Below are 26,775 nucleotides of genomic sequence, written 5' to 3'. Positions count from 1 at the left end.
CAATGATAAGACAAGATAAAAGATTGACGACACTGGGGAGGAACCAGTGTGGGAGACAATCAACCCTGTTTTGAAAACTGAAGGAAAGAATGGACTGGTAAATAGTAACAACAGTAATGGAATACAAAAGGATAGGTTTATTTATTAAGGGGGGAAGAAGTTTGGGGTACGCAAAGAGAGATGAAATGTGGTTGGAAGGGGAGCTTCCAGACTAGTCCCGACGGACACCTGACTTTCGCTGGTTTTTGTGGGGGGAAAAGAAAACAGTCTGGCCAAAGGGAGATTGAATTCATTTCAACCACTGAACACTAGTCCTATTCGAGTTGCTCTGGTGCATTGGAAAATCTACTGGTGTAAAGGATATGTGAATAAATAATATCGAATAAAATTCAACTCGTGTCATCATTCCTATACAATTTCTAGAATTGAATTCGCCAGGACCAGACACCTCCTATCAGTCCTCCAGGAACCGCATAGAAGATCCGTCCAGATCAACTTTTGAGCATCACCAAGATACTTCCCAGTTTGCCTTACCGACTGTTCCAATTCTGACCCGGCACTTCACATCCTAGATTGACTAGAACTATGTGTTTAAGCAGCAATGCCAATGACACCTGCACAACCATTAATATATAATTCTGCGTTGGGTCTCGATAACTGAGCTAGCCACTTACCGCAAGCGGGGCGAGCACCAGCATTGCCAGTCTTCTTGGACTCCGGGTGTTCACTACGGCCAAGGTCGTCAGTACCGGCGTGGATGACGAGAGTACGCTACGATAGTTAGCCTTTTGCACTTGCTCAGTCGACATTCGAGATGGACTTACGCCAAGTACGCTCTCGGCACCGATCAGCTTAATAAGCTTGTCCTGCTTGGAGCCGACGGCGTTACCCTCAGCATCGGTCTTGAAGTTGCCCAAGTCACCGACGTGGCGGTTCTCATCCTCGGGAGCACCGTGCTCCTTGCCGAAGGGGTTGACTAGATGACAGTAGTCAGCCTTTGATACGCCTGTCTGAGAAAGGGCAGCCAGGAAGCCAGAAACATACAGTGAGGGCCAGCGGAGGTGCAGCCGTTGGTGTTGTCACCGAACTGGTGGACATGGAAGGCACGCTCAGCGTTGGCGTCGTGGCCGGTGATGTTCCAGGAGACAGTGGTAGGGGCGTTGGCGTCAGCCTGCTCGAAGGTGACGGTGCCGGAGATTTTGGAGTCTCCACGGAGAACAGCAACTAGAGCCGTCAGCCATGATTCTCATGTCGGAGCTAGCGGCACCAAAAAAAAAAAAAAAGCTATCATTCCAAATCGGAAAGATTCCAGAAGACATGGGGTGGTTGATCAATCGAAACAATATTCTGAGCTCTTAAGCATAGCGTGAAGCTTGTCCACCACTCGATCAAGCCCACCAGTCTGGAACGGGTAAAACCATAACAGAGCGAGGTACCGTGACGAATGAGCACCCTGGGGTTTAGATCTAGATCTAAATCTGAAATCCCAAGCAGCAACTGGCATACGGCCCAGTGATAGGCTGGGAGGCTCACGCAAGGCGAGGGGGTTGCTTCACAAGGTGCTCAAATCTGCTCACTCAAGGTCCCCCGGCCACGGTCGATCGTGGATCCTTCCAACGCAGAGCCAATAATAGAGCAAACAGGACAGATAAAGATAGAGGTACCTACCAGCCTTGACCATTTTGACGGTTGGGGGTTAATTTAATTTCTTGAAAAATTCAAGTGAAGGGAAGATAGATTGATACACGGATGAAGATGGAAGGGAGAAAGAAGAGGAGAGGAGAGAGAGAAGGGGAAATGGAGGGATGAGGGGTAACTAATATGACGGGATTCCATCATGACTAGCTTTAAGCAGCAGTACTACTAATACAGTACTAACTCACTGAGTACACTGAGGGCCCCAGTCAAGAACGGATTCGATCAGCTTCCAGTTCTTCCCTCGCTGGTATTGATATTACAGCATACAGTAAGAAAAATCGGAGGGAAACCAAGGGCAACGCACCCCCACTTGGCGGGGTCTTTCGGGAATGACGTCCTTGTGGTGTATTTTTGCATGAAATGAAAATCCCACCCGCACGAGTCACTTCCCTCTTCCGGCGATTCCTAAGCATCGCCGGTCCAGATCGCAAGCCCTGGCGAAGCCATTCATTACCTCTGCTTTCTTCCCTGTACATTGATTGTAGTGACACGAAATACTACTAATAGCTGTGGCTCTACTTTGTTCCGGTGCCCCAACAAAGCCACCCACCCGTACGACCCCACCATGCAGGAAGATGTGCTACTAATGCAGACCAGCTGTGTCACAGCCTCCAAGTCCGAGGAAGCTACGGTTCATGCAGATTTTCCAATTGCAACTGTCACTTATTAGGTGAGTAGAACCGATGAAAGAATGTTCCTCAGCTTTAAAACCAAGTTCCTCCCGTGCTTGCCTCGGCTAGGCCCTGTATCGATTGTCTTCAAGCACGCAGTCGAGCTTGACAACTGCTCGTTCCCGCTTCCGGTCCGATAGCTCCAGATCGACACCAAGTCCCGTCTCCATCTTGTAGCTTGCCACTGGTTGCTTTCCTACAGCTGCATATTCAATTACAACCCTGATCAAGCAATACTATAAGGCAGCCCGCAATATGTAGCCACATGTGGGGAAAAGAAAAAAAAAAAAGAAAGTGAAAGATAACTCATTCATGAATCGTATCTACTAAACCAATTTTGTAGGTCGCCAATTTTTACATGAGGACATTGCATGGACATAACTTTAATTAATGCAAGTGACAGTCTCCCTTTAGGCCTGGACCTTCTGCTTGAGGATGTCCTTCAGGGTCACGGCATCGGCCGCGAACTTGGAGATACCCTCACGCAGCTTCTCGACGGCCATGGCCTCCTCGTTGAACTCGAAGCGGAACAGAGCCTCGTCATTGATGTAGGTCTTCTTGGGGATGTCAAGGCCGGTAGCGCTGGCGGCGTCGAGCTTCTTGGGGACAGCGGCGGTAGAGTTGTAGAGATCCTCGAGGAGGTTGGGCTACACGCATCCCGTTAGTACTGTGACAAGTCATAGCCAATGGCGCTCAAAACTTACGGAGATGGTCAGGTAGTCACAGCCAGCAAGCTCGGTGATTTCACCAGTGTTACGGAAGGAAGCACCCATGACAATGGTGTTGTAGCCGTGCTTCTTGTAGTAGTTGAAGATGTTCTGGACGGACTTAACACCGGGGTCCTCCTGGGCAGTGTAGTCACGCTTGTGGGCAGCCTTGTACCAGTCAAGGATACGGCCAACGAAAGGAGAGATGAGGTAGGCACCGGCCTCGGCAGCAGCGATGGCCTGGACGGTGGAGAACATGAGGGTCAGGTTGCAGTTGATGCCGTGGTCACGCTGGAGGACCTGAGCGGCCTTGATACCCTCCCAGGTGGAGGCGATCTTAATCAGGACACGGTCCTTAGAGATACCGTTCTCCTCGTAGAGCTATATGTAATGTTAACTGCACGCTCGCCAGACCTATATTAATCTGATTATATCATACCTTGATGATGTGGAGGGCCTTGTCGATGGAAGCCTGGGTGTCGAAAGAGAGGCGAGCATCAACCTCAGTGGAGACCTTTCCGGGGATGATCTCGAGGATCTTCTTGCCGAACTCAACCAGGAGACGGTCAAGGGTGGCGTCGACCTTCTCGTCGACGTTGCTGCCCTATTTATACTGTTAGACGAGTACTCCAATATGGAAAATAAAATGCAGAAAACTCAAGGATGACGTACGTGCTGCTTGCCGTACTCGACAGCGGCGTCGATAAGGGCGGCGTACTCGGGCTTCTTGGAAGCGGCCAGGATCAAAGAGGGGTTGGTGGTGGCATCCTGGGGCTTGTACTTGCCGATGGCTACAGTCCAATTAGTTTCTGATCAGATGGATATGGAAAGACACGGAAGGAAGACATACTGGCAAAGTCACCTAGAAGGATCAATTGTTAACATGGATTGAGTCCGTACCATCATGGGACGAGTTTCAGTGGCCGAGATACTTACCAGAGTCGCAGACAACGACCTAAGCGTGATAGTTAGCAACAGAGTTTCGAGGCAACACGGATGTCACCAGGGGTAAATGAATGCTTACAGTGCCGGTGGCCTTGAGCTGTTCAAGAGAAGAAGACATTGTGAAAGCTGGAATGGTATCACGAACGAAGGGGTATATTCAGAAGAAGATGGGGAAGATTGGAAAAGAAAAGTATGAAGAAGGAAGAATCGATGTCAAGGAAGAAATGCCGGAGTAGAAATAAAACGGGTGGACGTGGCGATCGCAGAAAGACGCAGAAGCACCGGAGGGGGAGCAAACCAGTGGTTTTCTTACTATGGGAAGTGGGATGGTGGGGCAACTATGACGCTATGCCTGGTCGGAACTCAGTCTGAGGTCGCTCATGGCCTCAGGCAGTCCATCCGTACTGTCATTCGTTGTATAATACCATACATACATACATATATCCATACAGCGAACTACACAGATATCAAAATCTCCCCTTCCTCTACAAACCCTCCATTCCATTCGACCTCCCCATTAAACAAGTAAAACCAGCTTGTGGTTTCTATACTTGATGGTCGCATCAACCCTTCCGACCCATCAATGCGGCTATTGTAACCCCCTTAACGACCCCTTGAGCAGAAGCCGGTTCAATCGGCGCAGTGTGCTCCGGCAACGCATGGCTGTCGGAGTATAGCGGTCCACCTGGTATCCCACCAAAGGAAACCCCGCTCAATGGTCCGTACCTTTCACCGAAGACACTACGGAGGAGTAGTTCCGTCCCTAGTGACTCCATAATATCAACAGTCAGGATTTGGTGAGCAGCTGACAAAGGTTCAATTCCCGTGGTGTCCAGACCCTGACGGAAATATTAATTGTTATCAATCGCGGTTAATACTGAACAAGGAAGGACAAAGCGCTACAGATTTATCCGGCGATCGTAGCATAAATTGACCCTTCCCCAGAGTATCACAAAATTATTACTCGACAATATTTGCATGGGAAAGGAGTCCACATTCCATGTTCAAACAATGGCCCGTACTTAATGCTTCCTAGGCATCCGTCTCGTTCCCATGCTCCATCCAGAGCTGTACTACAGTGGGATTTCAAAGCACACAGAGCACCCACCACAACCACGCATGCCATATAGAAACGGGATAGACGGTTGTGATAGCCACTAAGCCAGCAAAGACCAATGCAGAGCTTAGATACCTTATCCTCGACTCATCAGCTAGCCACCCGTCTGCATGACTTGATATATATATACCCTAATACGCAAGTTTATTGGATGGTCCCCGCATCCAAAAATTGGCCAGGGGTAAAAAGTTACAGTTCTCAAGCACATCACAAGATCTATGTATAGCCTTTGCATGAGCCTAGACCAGGCCAGTCTGGGATAAGGTGTGGTCCGTCCCCTTGTGGCAATCTCTGCTATCAAAGTGGAGTCGGCCGGAATAGGATAGATGTGTGTATGTGTAGTCCTCGCCCACTGAGTAGACAGATGAAGTAAGAAAGAGAGAGAGAGAGAGAGAGGGTAAGCCTACTATCGAATTACAGTTGCAAAACCATGATGGACGATATGTCATCTTTAGGTGTTGGCTTTTCATTACCTAGAGCGTAGAAGATACCAAAGACCCCTCCGTCCCACCGGAACTTTTCGCTTTCCCTTTTGGGATAATTTAACCGCCGCCATCTATATTTTTGTGAACCAGTATATATCATTCATCATTTCCCACGCCACAAATATATAAAGTTGCAAAGAAAGGAAAAGAATAGAGAGAGGCTAAAAGACGTAACCCGGAAAGCAAGGAGGCAACGTGAAATGAAAAGGGGTAGGATGTAAAAAGATAGAGGGACCGTAGAGAGCTACTCCAAGGTTGACTTCATACGGGTCTTGTGGATGATAGTGTAATCGAGCATTGAATATATCACATCCTTCTAACGACGCTGAACACAGCTCCATTCATACTATATATTGGGTGAGCTTCTGTCAACATGCACTGGACCTAACCGCACTTACCACTTTCCCCGCTTCATCCCCCGTATAGACCACATGTGGAAGCGTAAGAATACAGCTGATACCGGAGGAAATATTGGCACCATTGTCACGACTGCTATCAGTATGATGAAGTTGCCGAATCAATTCAAACTCAAAGCGTCCATTGTGAACGATTTTACTCCATATCTGGAACATGGTTAACCTCTAGCTGAAAACGGATAGGCCACTAAAGGATGGTTCAAAGGGGGGCACATACATTGACGACGCCTCGTCTGTGACCAGTGAAGAGAAGTTCTCGCTCCTGCCACTCGTTGTTTACACCCTCGTAGAAGACACAGGACATCACCTGATCATCCTCTGACTCGCACACAGCCTGGTCTAGCAATAGTGCTCCATTGAGTGTGTAGAGGCTGATACGACTTCCGCGACAGACTGCGATCTCTCCTGTCACATCGTTGATTCTCGCACACTAGGATAGATCAGCAATTGAGGGTCAAGTAGTCCGATATGCGAGTCATAGCTTACATCTACATGTCCTTTGGCTGGAAGTTCTCGAACGAAGGTTTGGCGATTGAGATCCCAAAGCATGATTTGGCCATCAGTAGACGCAGAGAGAAGAACACTAAATGACCGCGAGACTGCTAATACAGTTACAGGCGAGCGATGTCCGAAGAGTGATCCTGCAGGTTGTAGATCTACAGACTTTGCTGTAGAGGTAAATGTCCATGTCGAGACGGTACAGTCTGTTCCTGAGGTAACTAGCGTACGAGAATCCGCAAATATTGCAGCTGATAGCTGACCAATATGAAGATGTTCGAAGTGTCCGAGAAGCTGTAATCTTCAGTATTTCATCCAAAAAAAAAAAAAGAAAAGAAAAGAAAAAGTGACTTCAACACTTACCTTTCGACTGTCCGCGGAATAGAATCTCACGCTACCATCAAAGAAGCCCCATTCCATATACTTGTCATAAGCCGGTGGAATATTTAACCTGAGAGCTGCAGCACACAACAAGCGGTCCTGCTTCATTGAAAGCGAAGATACCCGTTCGCCAATGTCTGTGGTCTCTTATTAGCAAGCACAATAAAAAAAATAAAAGACAAAAGATAAAAATGAAACCAAAGGGTTTTAGTGGGGAGGGAGTCTAGTTGGTCAAAAACATACCTAGCAATGAGAGCGGTTGCTGTGTAAGTGACTCAGCGAGACGATCCAGCCGTGGGACCTTGTACCGTACGTCCTCTCTCTGTGAGTGAGGGCGATTGAAGATCTGGTGTGGTGTCTGCCCAAAATTATGGATGATACCAATTGTGGCCAGTCGTTCCACAGGGTCATCGATAGCATCAACATCTTTCGCCCCTTGGTATGACAGGTGGTGAAAAACATTGACCGCTTCAATGGCGGCCTCGCCTTTCTGTTTACAGCCGAATACTAGGTCAATCCAATGGTGCAGATTCTGAGTCACATAAGGACTTTCCAAAGCTTCCCGGTGTTTTTGGATGAAGATTTTTGGATCGCCCTTGGCCCATGGCGGCAATTCCACAGAATCAATCGCGGTAGTCATGTTCTGTAGAACTCCGAAATCATATTTGTTAGAATTGACGAGGAACTCTGGAAGGTAGAAAAATTCAGGTATCAGCTCTCTGACGTCCGACATATTCCCGCGCGAAGCGGATTCCCAAGCCTTTCCAATAGAGTAGAAAAGACGGTCAGCATGATCGAATGTTCCACCTTGAAGTAAGAGGTATGACTTCACAAACGGCTGAAGACGGATCAAATACGAGCTGACAATCATTGCTGAAGAGTAGTGGGTTCCGTAATGAAATGGGGGAGAATCGCCCGCCCCCATCTCTGCGAAAGCTTTGTATCGTTCCCTGAACTCGCCCTCTCGCTCAGGGGTTTGGCAACCCATAGGCTTTGATAAGTCACGGAAGGTTTTTGGGTTAGTCAAATCCAGCTCTTCGCTTGTATAATCAGCAAGCACCCAAGGGAAAACAGGGTACTGGGTCAGATCGTTGAATGTCCTTCCAGCGAGGGTGTTGATAAGCATGAGATAATGAAAGTTAGAAATTTCACCCTTCACCCACTTCCGTGTTGCAGGATGTGCTGGTGAATGACCAAAGACACTGGCAAATCTTGACCCGAGAGACTGAGGTGCATCTTCGGGGCTTCTGAGGGTCTCGAATCTCCAGACATCTTCTGGTCGCGAGTGGCCAACGCTCCCTGTCACTTGAGGCGCCTTAGTTGCGAGTTGGCTACAAAGGTTATCCCGAGCGGGCGATGAGATGAGGGTCAACAAATAGCTAGTTCCGTCGGTAAAGAATATTTCGAGGGCCACATCGCGAAATAGGAACCGCCTCTTGGAGACGCTGATCAGGTCCGACCACTTCCAACTTCTAGTCTCATGCTCCTGTGATTTACGTTCATTGGATTCCCGGCCAGTAATCATGCGAACATAAGGATCTCGTTCCTCTGTAGGGGCTTGCCAGACATTGACAATCTCGCCATCTGACCTCTGGAAAAAATTATCTAGAATGTAGATGTGGTCTTTTCCAAGGATCAAAAGGCCTTCACATGCCTCCAACCCAACAATACGAGACATATTGCATACGCTATCGACTTGGTCACCGCGGTGCAGGCTTCTCATGACCTTTCTGTTCTTGTCTTCATAGTCTTCAAGATCAGCCTTCGGGTCGTCAATCATCTCGAAGCTTTCTTCAAATACGCTCCTACTGTCAGGACCGATACCCTGAGAATTACCCTCTGAGTGGTCGGCAGCCATGGCGGTAGGAGTCAGACCTAGAGAGTCACCGTTTGGAGATGTGACATTCGTGTCTAGCCTCATCACCGGAGGCTCTGAAGCCTTTCGTTTCGGTTGGTAATCTTGACGATCCCTTGAATCATCCGGCACAGTACGTAGTCGCATACGGCTTCGCCCCTCGGTTTGGTCAAGACGCCACCTTCGCTCCTTCTGTTCAGCAAAAACACCTCCATACCGTCGCAAGTCCATATTTAGATGTGCTAGTGCCGCCCACATAAATGTGGAGCTATCCTGTTGATCCTGTAGTGCTCTTTGATATTTCAGAAATTCCGAGGCTGATATGTTCGATACCCAATGAGGGAATGTAGCCTCGTGCTTACGTATCATTTCGTCACTGAGCTTTTCCACCTGACCCCACTGTTTCAGTTTTTCTTGACGCCTAGATAATCGAGTGCGAGCTGACGACTCTAGATTCGTATTTTCTTCTTGGACAAAAGTCTCCCAGGCCTTTGATAATATCCCGAAGAACAAGGCGTTCAAATCGTCCGCCTGGTCGTCAACCCATTGCAAAAATGCAATATCCTCCATGCCAACAAGAGCCTCAAACCCACCGGAAAGACGTTGCTGTAAGGGTTCTGTTGCTTGGCTAAGGATGGCGGACATTTCGGTCGGCTTTTGTACTAGCATAATTCTAAAAAGACCTGCCGCCGCCAGGCGCACATTTTCATTCTTGTCGATCAATTTCGTATAGAGAAGATAGCAAAGCAACTGCAGATGATCGGACTGAGTTTCCCCAGAAAGCAGGACTACTTGCCAATATGATAGCCGTTTCAAGAATGAAAGTGCCTCTGTACCATCGACTTCTGATAGCCCGAATAAAACCACACGGAAGACTGTGGAACGAATTGTCGCTATCGCCTGACTGCAAAGCCGTATACTTTTTAGACGCGAGACCTCAGGTCGCTGCAGATATTCCAAAACTGTTCCTGCGAATTCAAGAGTAGCTGTGGCACCGTCAACAAACCAACCTTCGTAGACTGCTTCTCCTAAATGCGTTGCGAAGCGCCCCAAGTTAGTTAGCACGCGTGGTTCGGACAATAGCTCGACCCTTGAGAATATGGCATCCTGGAGCGTAGAAAGAAGGCTACGCAACACCCAAGAGTTGAAGTACGCCTGGTGCTCGGGGAATCCCGGAGGCGTTTTAAGGTAGAGTCCGAGACCAGAGAATTCCTTCCTTTCCAGCAACTGTTCTGAAAACACGGAAAGCGCTAGATTCAGAATAGCAGTTATTAGAGGATGGTTGGTCGTGCCTTTGCTGTCGATTTTGACGTGAGAGAAAGCACAACGTATGCGAAGAGAGGATGGTATATGCTTTCCTCGATCAGAGGTGACTAAAATGAAAGATGAACCACGTCTTAAAGGTCCACCACTGTCATCTTGGCTCCCAGGCTGTTCAACAGTCGTTGTTTGTAGTTCAGATGTCCTTCGTGATCGTGGCCGATGCACCAAACTGTGATCATCAAACGCTAGACCACCCGTACGAGACTGAGAGCTCATTTCAACATTCGGACTCACGGAATCGGAGCCAATAACAACGGGGAAAAGGATAGAAACTAAGCTTTGGACGTATTCAGGACGTGCTGCAAATTCGCGGTAGCTTTGTGACTTTATCTGCGCTACAGCAAAAAAATCAACAATGGCGGTTAAAAGCGACAGCTGTGCATCCGTAGTACCGGCAGGTGCGGAAGATGACATAGACGACTTGGCAAGGTGAGCGAGGCGATCCTGTAGAGCATCATGGTTCTGCTCATTCACCAAGGAGACCTCCTCGGCGAATACTGTTTGCTTCAGCCCAGACTGCAACATGTCGGAGATGACTGGGAGCATCTCAGGATAGACAACTTGGGCCTCGCCGTTGAGGCAGAAAAGCTCGGAAAGAGAAAGCTGATCGAATGTTTTATCAACGTTGGCCTTGCCAATATCAATACCAAATAGTATAGCAAAGCAGATAGGCCACATTATAGGGATGCTCCACCATTTCTTCAGACAATGTCGCATTATAATATAACCCCCAGTCTTATCATTGAACTTCTTGCTGTAGCTGCCCCCGTGGATTACTATTAAACGAGCCATGATTTTCGTTGCCAAAACGACAATCTCGGGTTCGTCCTCACACATGAGGTATAAAAGCCACTGCATAGTAGTTAACACTCGTTACATGGAGGGTGACATCTGCTCTACGAACCTTGTTTGTAACGGCTTTAGCGAACCTCTTGATTGGCCCAACATCATGCGCATTGCATAGAAGAGAGCAATACATCCTAAGCATCTCTATCGCTATCGTAGTGCTTGAAACGTACTTCTTATCGGGATTGGGCGTGGGCAGCCTTGCAGCAGCATTGAATCGGAGGCTCTTCTTTTTCTGTAACCTGCTTGGCTCCTTTGGCTTGTGGATACCATAGGTGATGAAGAGCGCTAGAAAACGGAGCAAGTCTGCGGACAGGCAGCCCTCCATCAACGATCCAAAGGCCGAAGTGAAAAGTCGCAGTCCCTCAATCGTAAATTCTTCTCCCTTAAGAGCCTCAAGCAGCTTTTTATTGACACCTGTTTTCCATTAGTATGGAAGTGTAAAACATGCGATGACCAATGGATTGCTAGGGGAGGCTTACGCATGCGGGCGAGGCGCTTTGCATTAAACCGACGAAACTTGCTTTCACTGGCAAATATGCAGTATTGGGAATAATACAACTCAATAAGAGGCATCTCGCCGTATCTCCACACCTCCAGGTCCACGAGCAGGACTCTGTATGCTAGCGGGTTCGTGATGATGGAGCGATTCGGTTGATCGAAATCATAGCCGACGAACTTGAGAGTCAAACGAAGCAATTCGAAAGCCAATGTAGATCGTTCTTCGTATGTGGAGCAGACGTTAGAGGTCTTCGAGCCCGTGGTGGCGGCTGTTACAGGCCATGCCAGCTTTTCGCGTAACAATGCCGCAAGGATTCCATAACCATTTTCCTTTTCCATTGCTTCGCTATTTCGCCAATTGTCCTGTACAGCCTCATACAGCGCTTCGACCGCCAAAAGTGTAGATTCAGCGCTTCTGGCCGCATGTACCAAGCTCAAATGAACAGCCGCACAGCCGCCGATACGCCAGCTCGCGTCATCCAAGGCCTGCGGTATCGCGACTACAGGGTCCCCCGTTAATATACCGATACCATGGGCCTGAGTTAAAGCATCATTGATAGCAGGGGTACTGCCATTGACCGCTACTGCATTTCCTCCAGACTTTGTTAGCTGATGCAAGTTCTTAGCCGCTTGTTTCGAAAGATACTTGACGAGTCGGGTTTCATCAATATTGTTACTATCATCGTCATCTAGAACGGATAGCGGAGAAACATTAACTGCTATGCACTCTTCACGAATAAGAGTGCTTGCCTTTCGCCGAATAGCAGTAACAATGTCCGATGACTCCTCTTTACCAGCATGCATATGCTCGTTACGTAAATTCAAAGCCGCAGAAGCTTTATACGTCTGAAAGGAACCTAAACAGTCTTGAAAGTTGCCGTAGTAACGTGGACCGAGATTGTAAAACACGGCAATCATGTCGTCACTATATGCTTCTTCAAGTAGAATTGCATTAGCTAGGGACCATCGAGAGGTAGAGATCCCCTTGCCAAGCCTCATTGCCAGATCTTGCGGAGTCCCGAAAAACGATTGAACTCTAGGCGGCCTATTAGGAGCGCTGGTAACCGGCATGCATGGATAATCAATCCGCAATTGTTCAACAAATTCGCCATCTATGAAGAGAGACGCCCGAGAATATGACGGTGGTCTGGGTTTTTTATGAACCACACAGATATGGTACCACCGTTTAGGCTCGAAGGCTATAGACTTGAATCGAACGCTAGGACGAGATCCCCTGATCGAGGTCTGCAATATAAAGTTGCGAGTATCCTTCTCAAGATACGCGAGCAAGAAGCAAGTTTGGCTAGCATCAAAGGCTCCAAAAATCGTCGTGTGAGTATTCTTGTCAAACTGGTCAAAGCGTGCCCAGACTGCTAACGTATAACCAGAAGAAGTTGCAGGTGGGAATGAGCGACCCATAGTTGATAACTCTAAAGAGCAATATCCATGCAATGATAAATCGAACTGTATCGAGGGAGGTTCCTTAGAACACTTCAAAACATCAACAAGGAACTGAAGAACCTTCGGACAATCATGGGCTTGTCGGTATAAAGCAGCCACATCATTCAAGTTACTTATCCCCAGAGTACAAAGCATTTTTGCCAATTCTTGATAGAGTTGTCTCTCGGGTGCCGGGCGCTCCTCATTGAACAAAAGCGGCAGAATCAGTGTTATAATGCCAGTGGAGTGCAACATCGTGATATTCCTCTGGGATTGTGCGGCGAGTTGGACTAGACATGCCGGCACGGCTAGTCTCTGGACTCTGTGCTCGGATATGGAGGCAGACGACTGGGTAAGCCATACTCGGACAAACGGGCCCAGGAGCTCTGGCACTTCGACTGTTTCTGATTTTCCTACGCATCGGTCCACTTCTTCTCTAATGCCATCCAAAGATAGCTCCTCGGCAGTTTGGAATTTAGTACTCAGAGTTGTGAATATACTGGCAACTGTCTCCTGGCAAAGGGCCGCTGCTAAGATCGCACCGTAAAATTGCTCCGTATCACCTTGGATGGAATCTACTTTCCTAGCCAGATTCGTGAAAGCTTCTTCCAATGTCACTTCTCCTCCCCCGGCGATCCGGTTCGCGAAATACCGTTTGTTCCCGACATGATCCCTCAAGCTCTCAGCCAGGACTGCCAATGCATCTTTGTACACGGACAGCAGATCCTTCCTCTCATCCTTGGATGACCCATGCGAATCATAACATTGTGAGACCTTCCGAAGAAGGTCTAACAGGGTCTGAAAACCATGTAGGTGTCGGAAGGCCTCCTTCGCCTCTATTGGATGCTCGTTATCGATGAATGTGTGACGAAGGCGAAGCAGACATTCGGTTGCAGTGGAGGCGACCTGGGACGTTACTATATCCTCCCCGCAGATAACTTTCAACTTGTCAAGGACAGGACTTAATTCGGGGGCAGCCGGCCGTTGGGTTGCTGAGGACGGGGACCGCGAGAGGGCGGAAGTGGACCGGCTCATTGCGCCGCTGAAGCTTATCCCCGACTACCTATTCGATGGCCAGAGACCATCAGACACCATGAGCCAGCACTTAGTGTAAGGATGAAGGCGGTCTGCATTGGTATGCGTTATGGTAGCTAGTCGTGAATGTAATCCACACAGTTTTCCAACATGGCACAGCCGTAGTGGGAGGGAGGGGAACGGAAGGGAGAGCTGACGAGTCAGACGATCAACAATTGCACTACTCTAGGAATAAGGACAAGGCCGATTGTGTCGAATTCAGCATCCGGGATGAGGGTTATCCTGGTCAAGGTCGGAGTTGTGAGTCGAGAGCAATAATTCCCTCTACACCCTCAGGATGGTTCCTGAATGTGATAGACGGTCTTATGCCAACGTCACTGGAGAGGCAGTGCCGTTAAGCGGGGGCACATCGGAGCATGGGTGCATTTTCCAGCTCTCAGACCTAGGGATTATCAGGTGACAAAAGCCTCCGACCGTCGGCGGTCCTTCATTGGTGGAGAGATAAGTATCGATAAGAGAGGTATGTCTTATCTCCCGTAAAGCCCGACCGCCTGTATTACCTGTATTGTACTGGGCGGTAATGCGTCTATGGTCTGCCACGGTTTCCGTACGATCGGCTTCTTGTCAAAAGTCAGGCGAACAACGGAAGATGGGCGTGCTCCCATGGCACGCGACTCGGGTTGCCCGGGAAGGTGGTTGGCGGTGGCGACCAGTCGTTAACGCCATTTACCTAACATGCCAACTCTTTTCGTCTCAGGAACCTAATAAGCAGTACCACTTTGAGGAGTCGGTTAGGTACTGTACCTGCAGTACCTTGATGGCAACAGGATTTTAGGACTTATTTCAAAAAGTACCGTAGGATATTACTGCCTATCGTTGGAGGATCACTTTCGGCTTTTGTTGAGAGGGATATCTCACCCTGATAGGGACATATATGTATGTTGAGTCCGTATAATGTACTACAACGGCGGTTAAACCGAACGAATCAACTAGGCAGTTACTCCAGAATGGGTACCTTGTCCATCGTTGACTCACCACTCGAGCTATCCTTGGAAGAGCTCTCAAACATACTTGCAGAATACAGGGTGCAGACTCCACTCATTCGCCTCATTTTTCGACACCATTGTGCCTTCGTCCCCCGATGGCGTCCACCCATGGAACCTGAGCGTTAATTCCTGGGTGGACTAATCACTCCGAAAGGTCCCTTTTTGGGGATCCATTACCCTCTTACCGCCATACCCCAGGTCTTGCGACCGCGCTAATCGGGAGCGATCGACGCGCGGCACCTCCTCAGTAAAGCTGTGTCATCATTGTAAATTACCGTATCCCGGTTGCATCATCCTCCGCTGCCCTTGCCTGCTTGGGGGATCGACCTATTAAGCCCAGCTATCTTACACCTGCTCCCATCCTCCTCTTCTCCAACTCCTCATCCATCCTTCCTCCTCCTTCTTCCTTTTAACCCCCCCAACTCAGCATCGTTCCATCCTCCCATCTTTCCTTTCTTTTTACCTTAAATCTCCATCTGTATTCTTTCCTCTTAGAACTCTCCTTTCCCCCTTCTGTACCTTGTGTTAGACGTCACTCTTGTTGCCCATCATGAGAGGCATCCTCGGCCTTTCCCTGCTGCCACTACTAGCAGCGGCCTCCCCCGTTGCTGTTGACTCCATCCACAACGGAGCGGCTCCCATTCTTTCGGCCTCAAATGCCAAAGAGGTTCCAGACTCTTACATTGTCGTCTTCAAGAAGCATGTTTCCGCTGAAACGGCTGCTGCTCATCACACCTGGGTGCAGGACATCCACGATTCGATGACTGGACGCATCGACCTGAAGAAGCGCTCTCTTTTTGGTTTCAGTGATGACCTTTACCTCGGTCTCAAGAACACCTTCGATATCGCCGGGTCCCTAGCGGGCTACTCCGGACATTTCCATGAGGATGTGATCGAGCAGGTCCGGAGACATCCTGATGTAGGTTTCCCCCTCGGCCCACCCGTTTTTGAAGAGCCCTTGGTCTAACTTGATTTTCAAGGTTGAATACATCGAGAAAGACACCGAAGTCCACACCATGGAGGAGACAACCGAGAAGAATGCTCCCTGGGGCTTGGCTCGTATCTCTCACCGTGACAGCCTCTCGTTCGGTACCTTTAACAAGTACCTGTATGCTTCGGAAGGCGGTGAGGGTGTCGATGCTTATACTATTGACACTGGTATCAACATTGAGCATGTCGATTTCGAGGATCGAGCACACTGGGGAAAGACCATCCCTAGCAATGATGAGGATGCGGATGGCAACGGACACGGAACTCACTGCTCCGGAACCATTGCTGGTAAGAAGTACGGTGTTGCCAAGAAGGCCAACATCTATGCCGTCAAGGTCTTGAGGTCCAGCGGTTCTGGCACTATGTCCGATGTCGTTCTGGGTGTCGAGTGGGCCGTCCAGTCCCACCTCAAGAAGGCTAAGGACGCCAAAGATGGCAAGGTCAAGGGTTTCAAGGGCAGCGTTGCCAACATGAGTCTTGGTGGTGGCAAGTCCAGGACCCTTGAGGCTGCTGTCAATGCTGGTGTTGAGGCTGGTCTTCACTTCGCCGTTGCTGCTGGTAACGACAATGCCGATGCCTGCAACTACTCCCCTGCTGCCGCTGAGAATGCCATCACTGTCGGTGCCTCGACCCTTCAGGATGAGCGTGCTTACTTCTCCAACTACGGAAAGTGCACTGACATCTTTGCCCCGGGTCTCAACATTCTTTCCACCTGGACTGGCAGCAAGCACGCTGTCAACACCATCTCTGGAACCTCTATGGCTTCTCCTCACATTGCTGGTCTGCTGGCCTACTTCGTTTCTCTGCAGCCTGCTCAGGACTCTGCTTTCGCTGTCGATGAGCTTACTCCTGCCAAGCTCAAGAAGGATATCATCTCCATCGCCACCCAGGGTGCCCTTACTGATATCCCATCTGACACCCCCAACGTAAGTTATATTATCCATTTTGGTATAATGAAACAGAAAGTGGCTAACTGTTTTATTCTAGCTTCTCGCCTGGAACGGCGGTGGTGCCGACAACTACACCCAGATTGTCGCCAAGGGTGGATACAAGGCCGGCAGTGACAACCTTAAGGACCGCTTTGACGGACTAGTCAACAAGGCCGAGAAGTTGCTCGCTGAGGAGCTTGGAGCTATTTACAGTGAGATCCAGGGTGCTGTTGTTGCATAGATGCAAGACAAGACTTGATTTAGAGTGACGTAACTAGTTTCGTTTATGGCAGGGTATGGGAATTGGCTAACCGAACACTGGCGCTGGTATTTGTTTTTGCTGCTGCTTTTTGGTAACACGGAGAAGCCGATGCATTGACTGCATTGGGTACATTATCCTGACATGGTTTACCTGGTCTTTCATTATTATTATAGCATACATGTCCACAACAATCTTTGACATCCTATCTAGAGATACATGTGCTTGCTTTTAACAGACTGCCAAATCAATTATGCGACTGTTCTGCACAGATAATCGTGGCTTGGTTTGAAGGCTGCCATAAAGTCTAACGCTGGCTACCAATTAGGTAGGAGTGTCCCCTTCCTGCCAGGTTGCTCCCGTCGTAGAAGTAGACTGATATATTGAAGATTGCCCATATACCATGGACGCTCGTCTTATTCTACATCATATATGTCACTCCTAGTGACCATATAGACATGCTAACCATTGCACAACCCCCCACAGGTTCAATCCAACCCATGACCCCCTCTCATCTTCTGTTGTATTTTCAGGTTCTAGATTTGCATACATACTACCCATCATCGGAAGACGGGTGAGGAGGCAGATGACCCGACATTATATTTATTAATTGCTTAGGATGTTTCAACAACATTAAAAGTATATCAATAAGCTTTTCCAGTTTATATTTACTACCTAAGATTACGGCATATAGTGTATTCTGTGTGCGTAGGAGGTCGCCCTTAAATGGAAACAGTTCGCGGTTGGAGATATATATTTGTAGTGTTCAGGCGGAACGAGTAAAAAAAAAAAAATGAGAAGCTGGTGATATTAACTCCGATGTTTATCTTACATATACCAATGGATGTAGTCTCATTATAACGCTTTCTCTGTAGTTTGGTTGTCATAGAACTGAATGACAGGTAAGTGTGTATGTATGTACAGTACGCACGGGGGGCCATGTGGTCAACCACACCCAATGGGCGGTCTTGTCACTTTCCGGACTGGAAATGAAACGTTCCATGGAAGAAATCTGGATGATTACCTTGAGTACGAGAGAACTATGGTTGCCGGTAATGGGTGATTGCCACAATCATCAGTTCGGTTGAGGCGTTCAACATCTACGGTACGTTCAGTCACATGAATCTGGGAATTCGGGCCTGGTATGCTGGTTTTCGCAAGAGATCCACCCGGCGTGTGCCAGGTATGCTACATTTTCTCAGTCGACTGGCTCGGTCTTCTTTTCCTCTTTCAGAGGTGGCTTCGTACTATTCCTGGGCTTTGATTCCCCCTGACTTGCTCCACGGGGCTAAACTACATGGGGATTCTGTGACAACTGGGTACCTTACAAACTACGGAGTACTTCTTATGAATAGATCCTTTGAATGGGATGCTATGGGAGATATGTCCAGAAATGCTAGAGCTCAGCCGTCCCTGCGCCCGCGCTATGCCACAAATTAACGCCTGCGAAGTCCTACGCCAAAATTCCAAAATAAAGAAAAAGAAAGATCGATGAAGAAAAGAGAGAGGTGAACGTGTCTCTCTCACACACGAGACCCAGTGTCACGACCGCTCCTTCTCCTCCTCCTCCTCTTCTTCATCACTGCCAGTATCTTGGTCGTCAAAGTCCATGTCTTCGTCCGAGTCGCTTCCTCCGAACACGTCATCGTCTGCATCGCTTTCCGCCCAGAAATCCGAATCGTCCTTCTCCACGGGCTTCACTGTTGCTGGTTGGTGGGTCGGCATGACGAAGCCTTCGGGGATATCTTGCTTCGAAATCTCAACGTCCTTCCGGACGCGCGACTTGTATTCCTCGGGTTCCTTCCGCAGCGTCACGCCAGCGTCGACGTTGGCGGGGGACGACACTTCCGCGTCGTCTAGTAACGAGAGGATGGAGATCAAGACAGATTCGACGCGTTGAGCAGGCGACCATCGTTCCGAGGCCAGCTCGCCCGACATTTCATCTTCGCCTGGTGCGTGGAGAATCGAGATGCAGAGTTTCCCGTCGGGATAGATATTGGGGTGGTACAGCGGGCGTCGAAAAGCGAACTCTATGGTTGAAAATTCCGAGTCAGTCGCTGTTACGAATTCCGAGCCGTGGGTTGACGGTGCTGCTTACCTGGGGGGGAAAAAGGGTAGTTTTTGGGAAATTTCATGGACGCCTTGAAATAACCGCCGTAGTACAAGGAGTCGGGGTTGAGGACGATTAATCCGATAGTCCACCTGAAAATGTCCTCGTTATCGAGCTGGCGGACAGAAGACCGTTAGCTAAGCCCAGTCACACGGGGTGTAGGACCCTGGGAAGGCTTACTTCGATATTGACCCAAGGCTCCTTGGCGAGGGTCTTGTATTCGTTCATCAAGATACGTTCGGCCATAGTGACAGTGAGAGAGGAGACGAAAGAAGGATAGACTGGCGGCGGTTAGGGAGTAGCGGTGGAACTATACTTGGGGGTTAGAAACACCAGATAACGTAGAGGCGTAGGGGATCCCCTGTACAGGATGATGTTCTGTCAAAGGGCGGGACGATCGTCCTGTGAGGCGATAAGATTCCGCCCTTTTCAACGTCTGCACACTAGCCTGGGCGTGGCAATCCCCACGGAAAGTTCCGGGGTGGCGCTATGGAACAATTGGGACTTTGCTGTGGGTTCCTGTACCCGCTTAGGGAGGGAAAAAACCGAAAGGAAAAAGTCAAATAACGGAGGAGATTTTTCTTTGGTGTTAAGAGAGTGCCATTACTAACGACTGTGTTGTTACTTGTCGCTGGTGAGTTTCGAACCACTTTTTCTTTCTGTTCAGCTGTGTTATTCTCCACTTTTGTCTCTCGGTAGTGTTTCTCCAAAAAACCGATGAATGAGAATATTAACACAAGGACTCTATCTAGTCTAGTTCTACTAAGTCGTAGGCCAGTCGCCTGCGTTCCTGGGGACCTGGATAGGTACCTCGACATCATCGCATGCCATTGGTGTACAGGATCACATCAGCCGAGGAGCAAAGGTGGAGAGGGATTCCTCTCAAGTGGGGTTTTCACCTACGCCCGGTTCGCTTGAAGCCGACCTCGTCGCAGCTGTCCATACTCTAAGGGATCTAGTACGAGCAAAGTTATCCCGCTTATCTCGGAGATAGAGATACGAATTACCCAATTGGGGAGTCGGGGAAGAAGTTTTTGAGTCAGAGCTCTTTTACGACCTTCCTGCAGGTTACATTGCCATCAAGTGACTCACTGCCGTAATCTATCCCTGCCGACGCCTGGTTCGTTGCTGATGACACTGGAGAACGGAATGACGAATCTCATAGGTAGGACGGTACTCCATAAGTACTCAGAAAAATAGCCAGTAGCTTGGCATCTCTTCTGGAAAATGAACAAAGGTAACTCAAGATCCCTGGGACTGAAAGTTTGACATACATACAACGTCTTCACTATGCAAAGTAGTATGCAGTAAAAGCACAGACGTTGAATCACTAGTTCCGAGTTCCCAACCCTAGTCGTACATATGTACATAGTACATATCTAGGGTTTAGTTTAGAGATATGGAGGGAGAAAAAGGAACTAACATAAGAAAAATAAATCAAGGAAAAAAAAGAATTACAAATAAACATACTAGACCACGCCAGAGATAGCTTGATATTTTCCTGAGTTCTATATACCATGAATTGACCTTGAGTAGAGGAGATGCGGTGATATCATAGGCCAATGAGGGCTGTCATGGGAGCTGCAGCCATCAGATAATTATTTCGAGTCTCACACGAACTCTGCCGCCAATAGGCTGAGATTCCCTCCCCCCTTCCGTTGTCGTCAATTTCTGTGAAAGAGAAAAAAGTGACTCGAACGTGAGTACGTTGTAAATTAATAACCGTTGGTCTGGGTTCTGGATCCCTCGCACCAGGCGGTGGGGAACGAGTACTAGTAGCCTAGGGAATCCACCCTGCTTTCTCTCCCTCCCCCCGTCCCACTTCTTTCTAACTGCTCTCTTGGCTTTCTCTGCCCTTCCGTCATCCGTCGTTTTCCCTTCCCTTCCGTCTTTTCTTTTCCAGATGAGCTTGGATTCACCTTGATCCATCTCTTCATTCCATTGTTACTGACAGAACTGCAAGGGCTTCTCGGTGCCCTCGCACTTCGTTATCACTTGTGAATTTCCCTTGTCTTTCGTTTGCTTTTCTCCGATTGCCATGCTAGGCTTGTCTTGCGACACAATCTCCGCAGACTGCCAATAACGCGAGTGGCTGTTGTATAGCTCTCGTCCTGTCGTCCTCCTCCCACGTGGGTCTCTGTCACCAGGACCTGAACGCGAGGCGGATGATCTATCAGATCTTCTATTATAGCAATTATTTTCTTTCATCCGCTTGTCAGAAATGACGCCGGAATGCCATGGCCCCATTTGGGCCATCGATGACGTTTCCCGTTGCTTTCAACGCAAGTATGATCGACACTCTTCCCAGTCCATCTCTTAAATGTGATCGAAGAGCCATATACTCACCATTGTCAATCGCAGTTATCTACAAGTCATTTTACCACTGACCGCATGTGGGCTCTCGCTTTTATTTATCGTACTTCGCGTCTCTTATTGCTACTTCGTCTCTCGAAAAGGTGTCTCGTACAAGATCCTCGTGGATGATGCTGCGGAAACTGGTGCCCAAGTGGCTGAGGGGCATGGAGAAGAAACGGATCGGATGTTGTCCAAGGCCGCGGAAGAGGAATTGTTACAATTTGAAGTCGATCGCCCTCGAGGCGAAGTCGCTCTGATAACGCTCGAAGTAGTGGCGCTTCTGGGAGAAGTGGCCGTCTTCATCGCGGTTCTGTGGACAAATACCTGGGGCAACAGCGGTAAACTCTCTGCGGTGGCGAAGCTAGTTTCGTGGAGTTATATCCTGTTTTTGGCATTGATTCGCTTGCTTCTCTCTACTCTGGACTTGCATCTGCTTCCTAGGATTTGGAATCACACCGCTTGCCTGTACGGGCTCCAGTGGTTGTTCAATATTCTTGTGTTCCGGTCTGCCGTCATTCATCCCGTCTCAAGGCGTGCTACAATCTTCAGCGCGGTGGAGTTTTCTCTATCTACTCTTCTCCTTCTCATTGCAGTGACTACGCGCAGAGGAAATAAGGCCGTATTAGTTCCACACGAGGATGGTATCCAGCCAGCGAGACATCCAACTGCCAGCTTGTTCTCCTTAGCAACCTTTTCCTGGCTAGATCCCCTTATCCTAAAGGGCTATAGACAAGCTCTGGAACTCGACGACGTTTGGAATTTGACCTCATCCCAAAAAGCAGCAACCGTGCTGGAAGACTTTCGCCGGAGGCAGTATAAGGGCGCATTAGTTTGGAGACTTGGTCGCTATTTTTGGCCTACGCTCTTGTGGCAAGGTTCATGGACGATCTTCTCATGCCTTTTTACGTACTTACCTACCATTCTGCTCAAGGCAATCTTGGAATATGTGGAAGATCCGAGGTCAACCACTGCGAATGCCGCTTGGCTGTTTGCCATTCTGTTGTTCTGCTCGGGAGCTATTCAGGGTGTTGCGGATGGACAAGCTCTCTGGATAGGGCGCAAGCTGGGCGTGAAACTTCGCGCCATTATCATCGGCGAGATTTACGCCAAAGCTCTGAGGCGCAAAGCGGGAGCCTCTGGCGATGCGGGCAAGAAAAAGCCCGAAGAAACTACCCCTATCAGTAAGAAGAAGAGAGTCTTCACCTTCGGTCGAAAGAAAAAGAAGGCCACAACGACAGATCCCGAGGCAGATGGCCAGAATGCAAAGGAATCTGGAGAAGATGACGATGCTCACTCGGCCAATACAGGTAACATCATCAACTTGATGGCGATTGACTCCTTCAAGGTCAGCGAGGTGGGTGCCTACCTTCATTTTCTGTGGGCTAGTGTGCCGGTGCAGATCACTATCGCCGTCACGCTTCTGTACCGGCTTCTTGGGTTCAGCTCATTCGCTGGCATTGTCATAATGGTTTTCATGTTGCCGGTGAACCTGTTCATCGCAAAGCAATTTACAAAGGTCCAAAACCAGATCTTGACTTCAACCGACGCTCGCATACACGCCACCAATGAGATACTGCAGAACATCAGGATCATCAAGTATTTCGCATGGGAGCAGCGCTTTGAAGATACCGTCAACGAGAAACGCAAGGCGGAACTCAAAGCATTACGCTACCGCTACATTATCTGGTCCACGGCAGCAACCGTCTGGTACGGAACACCACTTATTATCACTTTCGCTTCGTTTTTCCTGTACACCGTTGTGGAGGAGAAGAAGCTGACACCGTCGGTTGCCTTCCCGGCCCTGTCGATGTTTTCGTTGCTTCGTATTCCGTTGGATCAGCTGGCCGATATGGTGGCTCACGTACAAGAATCAAAAGTCTCTCTGGACCGTGTGGATAAATTCCTCAACGAGGAGGAAACCCAGAAATACAATCAGTTGGAAGATAGCAACTCTGCTGGACAGCCACCTAAGATTGCGCTGGAGAATGCCACGCTTACCTGGGGAAGCTCCAAGGGCCAATATAAAGATGACCCGCAGAGTGATACTACGGACGCATTTCGCTTGATTAATATCGATGTATCATTCCGGACTGGCAAATTAAATATCATTACTGGAGCCACAGGCTCTGGCAAGACATCTCTCCTGATGGCACTCCTGGGAGAAATGAAACTCCTGGAAGGTAGCGTTCATTTACCCGGTGGAACCTCTAGCCGGACAGAACTTCCGGTCGACCCACAGACGGGTCTTATGGAGAGCGTGGCGTACTGTGCGCAGGAAGCGTGGCTAGTCAATGATACCGTCAAGGGAAATATTGTTTTTGCCTCACCTTGGGATCAACGTCGCTACAATGCTGTGGTAAAGGCCTGCGCTCTGGAACGAGACTTCAGTATCCTCGATGCCGGTGATCAGACTATCGTAGGTGAGAAGGGTATCAGTCTTTCAGGAGGACAAAAGCAGAGGATATCCCTCGCCCGTGCCATCTACAGCAAGGCGCGCCACCTCCTGTTGGACGACTGTCTGAGTGCCGTAGACTCCCACACTGCCAAGCACATTTTCCGAGAGGCTCTTCTAGGACCGTTGATGTTTGACCGAACCTGCGTGCTTGTTACCCACAACATTGCTCTTACTGTCCCGCAAGCGGAGCATGTCATCGTCCTGGACAACGGTAAGGTGGTCGCCCAGGGACGTCCGGACAAGGTGGCAGCGTCCGGAGTGCTGGGCGACGAACTTCTCAAGTCGCGACCCACATCTAGGTCTAGCTCTCAACGTCCCTCTCGAATGCCGACCGATCTCGGAGACCGTCATGAGGACGAGTCGCATGCCACCAACGGTGGAATTACCAATGGCTCAGCCGGAAAAGGTCAAAAACAAGAGGAGGCACGACCTAAGTTGGTGGAAGGAAAGGCTACTGGTAGTATCAAGTGGTCAACCATCAAAATGTACCTTCTCTCTATGGGCTCATGGTACTACTGGACGGGCGCTTTGTGCGTTTTCTGCTTACAGCAACTGGGATCTGTATCTACGAATGTTTGGATCAGACAGTGGGCCAACTCCTATCAGACTGAGCATGTCGGAACAGATGATGTTGGAGACTACGCTGCCATAACGAGTTTCAAGATCCCGTCATTCAATGCTGGGGGTGTCCCACGAACCTCCACACAGAGTGCCCCCCACTTTGGTACACGGGTAGCCACGGGGACCTACGGCGATGTTAATGTTGCCTACTATCTCGGTGTATATGCGATTCTTGGATTGCTTTACATCATGATTTCCTTGGTCAGAGAGGGTGTTCTGTTCTGGGGCTCGCTGCATGCATCCAATAAGATCCACAAGCGTCTTTTGAATGCCGTGATGCATGCTAAGTTCAAGTTTTTCGACTCAACACCTCTCGGTCAATTGATGAACAGGTTTTCCAAGGATGTTGAAGCTGTCGACCAAGAAGTTGCTCCGGTGGCAATTGGTATGCTTCACTGCCTTGCCACTGTGGTAATGATTGTGGCTCTGATTTCCGTGATTATGCCCGGTTTCTTGATTGCGGCTGTCTTCATTACGTTGGTCTACTTTGCATTGGGAGCTGTGTACTTGAATGCCTCTCGTGATCTCAAGCGACTAGAGTCTGTGCAGAGGAGTCCTTTGTATCAACAGTTCGGCGAGACCCTTAATGGAATTGTTACCATTCGTGCCTACGGCGACGGGCCTAGGTTCATTGTGGACAATCATCGGCGCATCAACGACTACAACCGGCCGCACATTTATCTTTGGGCCAGTAATCGTTGGCTTGCCCTTCGCGTTGACTGGTGTGGTGCCTTGGTCTCCTTCTTTACTGCTGTCTTCGTCCTGCTCAGTATCGGAAAGATTGACGCCGGCGCTGCTGGTCTTGCGCTGACATACGCAGTTACATTCACGGAGAATGTTCTCTGGTTGGTCCGTCTCTATTCCGAAGTTCAACAGAACATGAACTCTGTTGAACGAGTGAAAGAGTATCTTGAGGTAGAGCAAGAGGCGGCGGCGGTTATTTCCGAGTCAAGGCCGCCAGCCCACTGGCCTAGTGGCGGAGCTGTTGAATTTACCAACTACACTACACGTTACCGGCCGGACCTTGATCCTGTTCTTCGCAACGTTTCCTTCACTGTGCAGCCGGGTGAAAAGGTCGGCATCGTGGGCCGCACTGGCGCGGGCAAAAGCTCACTGGCCCTTGCTCTCTTCCGTGGCCTTGAAGCTGAGAAGGGACGTATAGTCATTGATGATGTAGATATCGGCTCTATTGGGCTCCGCGACCTGCGAGAGTCTATCACGATTGTGCCTCAAGACCCGACTCTTTTCACAGGCACCATCCGGAGCAACCTCGACCCATTCAATCTCTTCACGGATGAGCAAATATTCACCGCGCTCCGTCGGGTTCACTTGATCGGCTCTGGAACATCAGGAACTGCAACTCCTGTGGTAAACAGCGCGGAACCCGTCGCGACAGCGAATGGCACTGTCGTTCTTGACAATAAGAACATCTTCCTCAACCTTGAGACACCGATTTCGGAGTCTGGATCTAATTTGTCCCAAGGACAGAGGCAGCTTATGTGTCTCGCCCGTGCGCTTCTTAAGGACCCCAAAGTACTGATGATGGATGAAGCGACGGCTTCCATTGACTATAACACCGATGCCAGAATCCAGGAGACGCTACGTGAACTCCGGGACAGCACTATCATCACGATTGCACACCGCTTGCAGACGATCATTGACTACGACAAGGTGCTGGTGCTCGATCACGGCCGTGTGGTGGAGTACGACCATCCGTGGACCCTTATCAACCGGGAAGATGGTGTTTTCCGAGGCATGTGTGACAACAGTGGGAATATGGAGGTCCTTTTGGACGGTGCCAAGAAGGCCTGGGAACATAAACGGCTTGTGGATGACTCATAGACTTACATATAGCTTCTGTTCTGCATATTTATTTTTCTGACCCTTTGTCCATCTTCACGTCCGCGAAGATCAAAAGTTTTCCAGGCTCAGGGTTATATTCTGTATTGTTATTTATATTGGGCGTATAAAGGAATGTGCTCTTGAGTTAATATGATAGTTTGATCTACATTAGAGTTTGTAGTTCCTGAGGTGTTGGCGATATATGTCACAATGTATAATTTTATGACAATCTATGATTGTCTACAGATAT

At 49.1% G+C, this 26,775-nt stretch overlaps 6 protein-coding genes across 6 annotated transcripts; 2 read left to right on the top strand and 4 right to left on the bottom strand.

The window, feature by feature from the left end:
• Positions 1–310: 310 nt before the first annotated feature.
• On the bottom strand, positions 311–1,843 carry F9C07_2286715 (superoxide dismutase). Its single transcript, XM_071510849.1, has 5 exons — positions 1,669–1,843; positions 1,045–1,224; positions 825–976; positions 675–771; positions 311–614 (listed from the first exon to the last, which is right to left on the bottom strand). Exons 1-5 carry the CDS (start codon positions 1,679–1,681, stop codon positions 592–594), a joined length of 465 nt encoding a protein of 154 aa, XP_071368011.1. The 5' UTR covers positions 1,682–1,843; the 3' UTR covers positions 311–591.
• Positions 1,844–4,332, bottom strand: F9C07_2286714 (uncharacterized protein). The gene is made up of 7 exons (XM_041294421.2): positions 4,101–4,332; positions 4,013–4,031; positions 3,927–3,938; positions 3,749–3,867; positions 3,516–3,680; positions 3,074–3,457; positions 1,844–3,016 (listed from the first exon to the last, which is right to left on the bottom strand). Exons 1-7 carry the CDS (start codon positions 4,137–4,139, stop codon positions 2,780–2,782), a joined length of 975 nt encoding a protein of 324 aa, XP_041148667.1. The 5' UTR covers positions 4,140–4,332; the 3' UTR covers positions 1,844–2,779.
• On the bottom strand, positions 4,333–15,253 carry F9C07_2195266 (lysosomal trafficking regulator). The gene is made up of 8 exons (XM_041294422.2): positions 11,425–15,253; positions 11,001–11,359; positions 7,162–10,948; positions 6,901–7,055; positions 6,526–6,831; positions 6,257–6,469; positions 6,022–6,186; positions 4,333–5,969 (listed from the first exon to the last, which is right to left on the bottom strand). The coding sequence occupies exons 1-8, from the start codon at positions 13,916–13,918 to the stop codon at positions 5,940–5,942; spliced, it is 7,509 nt and encodes a 2,502-aa protein (XP_041148668.1). The 5' UTR covers positions 13,919–15,253; the 3' UTR covers positions 4,333–5,939.
• On the top strand, positions 15,254–18,479 carry F9C07_2286713 (cellular serine proteinase). The gene is made up of 3 exons (XM_041294423.2): positions 15,254–15,883; positions 15,945–16,880; positions 16,942–18,479. The coding sequence occupies exons 1-3, from the start codon at positions 15,515–15,517 to the stop codon at positions 17,122–17,124; spliced, it is 1,488 nt and encodes a 495-aa protein (XP_041148669.1). The 5' UTR covers positions 15,254–15,514; the 3' UTR covers positions 17,125–18,479.
• F9C07_2286712 (ubiquitin-protein ligase) lies at positions 18,480–19,670 on the bottom strand. Its single transcript, XM_041294429.2, has 4 exons — positions 19,620–19,670; positions 19,433–19,562; positions 19,241–19,367; positions 18,480–19,172 (listed from the first exon to the last, which is right to left on the bottom strand). Exons 2-4 carry the CDS (start codon positions 19,496–19,498, stop codon positions 18,685–18,687), a joined length of 681 nt encoding a protein of 226 aa, XP_041148670.1. The 5' UTR covers positions 19,499–19,562; positions 19,620–19,670; the 3' UTR covers positions 18,480–18,684.
• Positions 19,671–26,775, top strand: F9C07_2286711 (multidrug resistance-associated protein). Its single transcript, XM_041294424.2, has 2 exons — positions 19,671–21,538; positions 21,614–26,775. Exons 1-2 carry the CDS (start codon positions 21,474–21,476, stop codon positions 26,523–26,525), a joined length of 4,977 nt encoding a protein of 1,658 aa, XP_041148671.1. The 5' UTR covers positions 19,671–21,473; the 3' UTR covers positions 26,526–26,775.

The sequence above is a fragment of the Aspergillus flavus genome, chromosome 6 (genome assembly GCF_009017415.1).
Source record: "Aspergillus flavus chromosome 6, complete sequence".
In the NCBI taxonomy this organism is placed as follows: domain Eukaryota; kingdom Fungi; phylum Ascomycota; class Eurotiomycetes; order Eurotiales; family Aspergillaceae; genus Aspergillus; species Aspergillus flavus.
This window is presented reverse-complemented; position numbering and strand designations above follow the sequence as displayed.